We start from the raw sequence: 5209 nt of genomic DNA, 5'->3' as shown, positions 1-5209 counted from the left end.
TTCTGACAGCATGTTTTACTGACCTCTCCTTGATCTCTCTCCCCTTCACTAAGGACATAATCATCAGCCATCTTGGTCTGCGCACACAGATTAAGCCAGTGGATGTTACCATGACACAGCGCAATCGGTCACACACACACACACACACACACACACACACACACACACACACACACACACACACACACACACACAGACACACAGACACACACACACACACACACACACACACACACACACACACACACACACACACACACACACACCCATACGGAGGTATAATGGCAAACATGACTGCAGAGAGATTCTCATGAAATGTAATTACAATGTAACCTATTCAATTACTGAGCTCCACCCCTGTATGACTAAAAAGCCTGGTTTTATAACAGCAGTATTGATATCCAACTTACTATTGATATTGTTTATCATACTATTGTGACAGATTGTTCTGTGTTATTGGTAATATGATATTATTGTAGTTGTTGCAATTGCTGTGATTCTATTTGTCTTTTTTGCGAGAAAAATGTAAATTAAATACATACGACCTGTTTCACTCTGACCTGCTGGATGTGTCATGCTGAATGAGGCATGGAAACCTCATAACACCAGTGCTATAAAAGGCTTTGTTGGTCTTCCTACGTGTTACCTCATCTTAGAGTGGAGGAGGTGAGCAGGAGGAAAAATAACAAGTCACCTCCGCCTGACATTCTGCAGTAAACTGGCATTTGGAACATTAATTGGTAGGTTGTACTGCACACTCTTAGATAAAAAGGTAGCTATCTATAACCTAACCTACAGCAGGCTCCCAGTTTTTCTTCTTACGTTGTTCTGAAAGCCTGGGGAAATTCAAGGCAGAAGTGTGTTAGCGAGAGGGGTGGTGACCTGTAACGTGCTTGCCACACTCCTAACCAGTCAAGAGGCAGCTCAAAACGGAACAGCCAATCATGTTCACTGATCCCCATGTGGGTAGTGATCTAACAACCAAATTACAATTCCAGGAAAAAATAAAACCACTTGTCCATTTTCAAAATCTAGATTGCTAGCAATGTAAGCTAAGTTGATTGGCTAACACTGACTAATTTGCTGTTTTCAAGAATAACAACACTTCTGCTCAAAGCCAATCAAAATGTGACCTTTCGCAGCTAGCGCTGCATTCCAACGCAATTGGTTAATGACAATTTCTCCAGACCTCCAAAGGAGGCGTGAGAACAACGTGATTTGGAGGTATGGCTACGCGAGATTACCTAGAACCATAAAGGGTTCTTCAACTGTCCCTGTGGGAGAACCCTTTGAACCCTTGACTCTTTTGGGTTCTACATAGAGCCCTTTCCACAGAAGGTTCTAAATGAAACCCAAAAGGGTTCTACATGGAACCCAAAAGGGTTCTTCCAAAGGGTTCTCCCACTGGGACAGCCGGAAAACCCTTTTAGAACTCTTTTTTCTCAGAGTGTAGCTTTAGTATAGGGTGCTGTATTCTACCTTTTCAGTTAAAGATACATCAGTCTCACAGATTGCAAGAGAGATGAAAGATTGCAAGTTGCATCAAAAACATTAGCATTAAATGACTGTGAATTAATTGTTCAGACAGTGCAGGGTTGTGTCTGTCTGCAGAGGAGAGAAATCACACCTCTACATGTAATTAATCCCGCACATCTTATTGCTGTGTTAGCCTAGCCTCTGGTAGTTAACACAGGAGAGCATATTGTTGTGTTAGCCTCTGGATGTAGTTAAAGGTGTAAAATGTTATTTTAATAATAATTTGAAAACATACATATAGTATGTTTTCAATCCCATGACAGTATATCCTGTCATGGGAAATCACTTCCTAACCATATGTTTTTTTCATGTTACTATAAGAAATCGATCTTTAAGCTGTAGGTTGTATCAGGTATCAGTGTGTATATGTGTGTTTGTGTGTGTGTGTGTGTGTGTGTGTGTGTGTGTGTGTGTGTGTGTGTGTGTACGTGCGTGTGTGTGTATTTGTGTGTGTGTGTGTGTGTGTGTGTGTGTGTACGTGCGTGTGTGTGTGTGTGTATTTGTGTGTGTGTGTGTGTGTGTGTGTGTGTGTGTGTGTGTGTGTGTGTGTGTGTGTGTGTGTGTTCAGTAACAGTGGCCAATTGGGATCCTCTGAAACTGAGACAATCAATAAACATTGTGCATGGAGGGAGGTTGGAGGACATGCCTGATCTGTGTGTGAATAAAGCCAAGCTTATGTCACAGACTCACAACTTCGTCTTACTGTCTCAACACTGACATTGATGTCTCTGTCCCTTCTCTTGATGCTCATCAATTTATCATGTCAATATTCATGTTGAAGTTAGTGACAGTCCCTTTATACCAATATATGTCAATATATTGCACAACCAAGTGTGTGTACATATACACATTTGTGCTGAGTGTGGGTGCGTGTGAGTTTAAAAATGTCACCCTCTAAAACCTGGTTAGATGATGCATTTGCCTGCTCGTACGAGTTAGAGAGAGCCTCTGTGCCTTTCTCCAGACAAGTCCTGAGCTCAGTTAGCCAATAGAGAGAGGGGGGGGGTATGGGAGGGGGGCGGGACTGAGCAGGAGAGGGAGGCAGACAGAGCGAATGAGAGAGAGAGACAGAGAGAGAGAGAGAGAGAGAGAGAGAGAGAGAGAGAGAGAGACAGAGAGAGACAGAGAGAGACAGAGAGAGAGAGAGAGAGAGAGAGAAAGAGAGAGGAGGTGTTCAGTGCTGGCAGTCAGAATGCCCTTGCCTCATCACTAATCTAACGGGAGCCGGCAGAAGAACGGAGGAAGAGAGAAAGAAGAGTGGAGAGCTGGAATATACGAGACTGCTAAGCTAAAGAAAGAACAAGAGAAAGAGAAAGAAAGAAAAAGAAAAACAGGAAGAAAAAGGAAGTGTGAGTGTGAAAGCCAGGGATAGACAGATAGAGAGAGAGAGAGAGAGAGAGAGAGAGAGAGAGAGAGACAGTCTTGCAGTGCTTGCACCCCTCCCCTTCCTCAGCCACCTCTATACAGAGTCCCCACCCCCCACCCTCCTCCTCCTCCTCCTGCTCCCTTTACTCCACTCTTCCCTGGTTCTCCTCTCACTGTCAGCGGCTGACACTGCCACCATGGAGACAGGAAGCCCCAGGAAGATCCAGTTCACTGTTCCTCTCCTGGACACTCACCTGGACCCAGAGGCTGCGGAGCAGGTGAGGAGGCTGGGCAGGGATGGAGGGAAGGGATGGAGGGATGGGGGGATGGGGGGGGTGGGGGGGGGGGGTCACAGAGGGTGATGGGACGGGATACAGGCTTTTATAGTTTTTGGGGACCATCTATTTTCGTCAGCTACAGTGCTGTATGGGTAGCCGCAAGCAGCTGTCACTGAACCAGATATACTGTAGGCTGGAGTACTTAGAACTGATGAAATGGCACTGCATCACGGTGGAAATTGATTTTTCCCATGTCTACTTAGATATTCACTTTGACTTTTTTGAGTTCAGGGTAGATGAGTAGTAAGGAGGACAGAATGTATTTTCCTCACTGAAACACACACACAAAGACTCACACACACACACATACACACACACACACACACACACACACACACACACACACACACACACACACACACACACACACACACACACACACCACCACCACCTTCACCAAGGGGATGATTCCGCCTGGTTAAATGTCTCTGTGGATTAGTTGTTGTTTGTCGTTGTAGAGAGACCCCACTGTAGCCCTGGCTGCAGGGAAGGAGAGTGGACAACTGCTGAGGCTGCTGATGGGGTTAGAAAAGAACTGACTGACCAGATTAGCGTAGAGATAAGTTACTAGATGTGAATACACAGGGCGCTCTAGTCTACCGAAATATAATTTTAATGTAGTATTCTAGAGATAGAAACACAAATCTAGAATAGAATTATAATACAGTTCTCTTTTTAATTAGAGTGTGCCTCTCTGGAGAGACTGTAGCCTCGTGAAGGAAGCGTCCCATTTTCTTCCACGGAATAAATATAACATGAATATTGAATGTTATTCATTATGAATGAGACTGAAGCTTCACCAGAAGAGACTTACAGTGTGAGCCAGACGTACTGTCTAAGGCTTCCTGCCAGAGAGCCTTAGAAGGAGCCGACTCTAAAGAGAGGTTGGTATTATACAATAGTAACAGGTCTGGATCGTGATTGGTGCTGATGTGTGTGTGGGGGTTAAACATCGTGACGGATTCAGGTAGTTATTTTGTCTGAGCGGTGGTCTGAATGTGTGGGATCTCGGTAGCTGGTAACTGACATCGGAACTATGATTTGAGCATTCCATCATTTCCGGTATCTGACTCCTATGGCTAGCGCACGGCGCTAACGTCTGACCGGGTGGCTGTTTCTATGGTGTTTGTTTTTTATTAGTTTAAAGTGGTACTGTTCCACTTCACTGTAGGACATGAGAAGCGTGATGATGGGAGAGGTGGAGAGGGATGCTCAATGATGCACAGCATGGCTGCCTTTGGCCTGAGATGTCAGCGTGGTCAGCTTTTTTCGGCAGCCAAGGAGATTGTTAATGTAGCTTGTACTGAATCACCACCTGGAGCTAATTATAGAGGGTTAAAACATGGACCGTAGCTTCATGTTACTACTTTATCAATATACATCTCTCTCTCTCTCTCTCTCTCTCTCTCTCTCTCTCTCTATCTCTCTCTCTCTGTGTGTGTGTGTGTGTGTGCATGCGTGTCTCTGGACATGTGTGTGTACTTCTGTGTGTGTCTGTCAATATGGCTATAGAAGTGTGTACGGACTCATAAACAGTAGGTTGTTTTACAGTACTGTAGTTAAATACAGTACTGTGTCGTTATCGTTAATTATCTTGAATAAGTTGAAAATCTACTTCCTAGCCCTTTAAAACATCTCAGCCGGCAGAATGCTCTCAGCCTGAGTCGTCCTGCAGAGACTTGGCTGTTTGCCACTTGGATTTTACACTCTTATTAATTCTGAAACCTGTGTGACCAACCGCTGAGCCTGACTGATGTGCCGCAGTGTTTTAGAGAGAGCGTGTGGTATGTGTGTATGTATGTGTGTGTGTGTGTGTGTGTGTGTGTGTGTGTGTGTGTGTGTGTGTGTGTGTGTGTGTGTGTGTGTGTGCGTGCATGCTTGCGTGTGTGTGTGTAGGTGTGTATTCTGTGGCACCACAGGGCTGTATCCATGCCTCAGTAAACCTTGTGGCTTGACACTTCTCAGTATGA

The 5209-nt window shown here is 44.8% G+C and overlaps 1 protein-coding gene across 1 annotated transcript in view; it reads left to right on the top strand.

Moving 5' to 3' along the window:
• Positions 1–3098: 3098 nt before the first annotated feature.
• The window catches only part of LOC310803029 (uncharacterized protein), a gene marked incomplete at both ends in the record, with an annotated part of 16464 nt that continues 14353 nt past the window's right edge, over positions 3099–5209 (top strand). Inside the window, one exon of the mRNA XM_083667667.1 lies at positions 3099–3179. Within this exon, the coding sequence (XP_083523793.1) occupies positions 3099–3179 (81 nt within the window). The remainder of the gene's footprint in view (positions 3180–5209) is intronic.

This window comes from Argentina silus (assembly GCF_951799395.1).
Source record: "Argentina silus genome assembly, chromosome: 4".
Classification (NCBI taxonomy): domain Eukaryota; kingdom Metazoa; phylum Chordata; class Actinopteri; order Argentiniformes; family Argentinidae; genus Argentina; species Argentina silus.
This window is presented reverse-complemented; position numbering and strand designations above follow the sequence as displayed.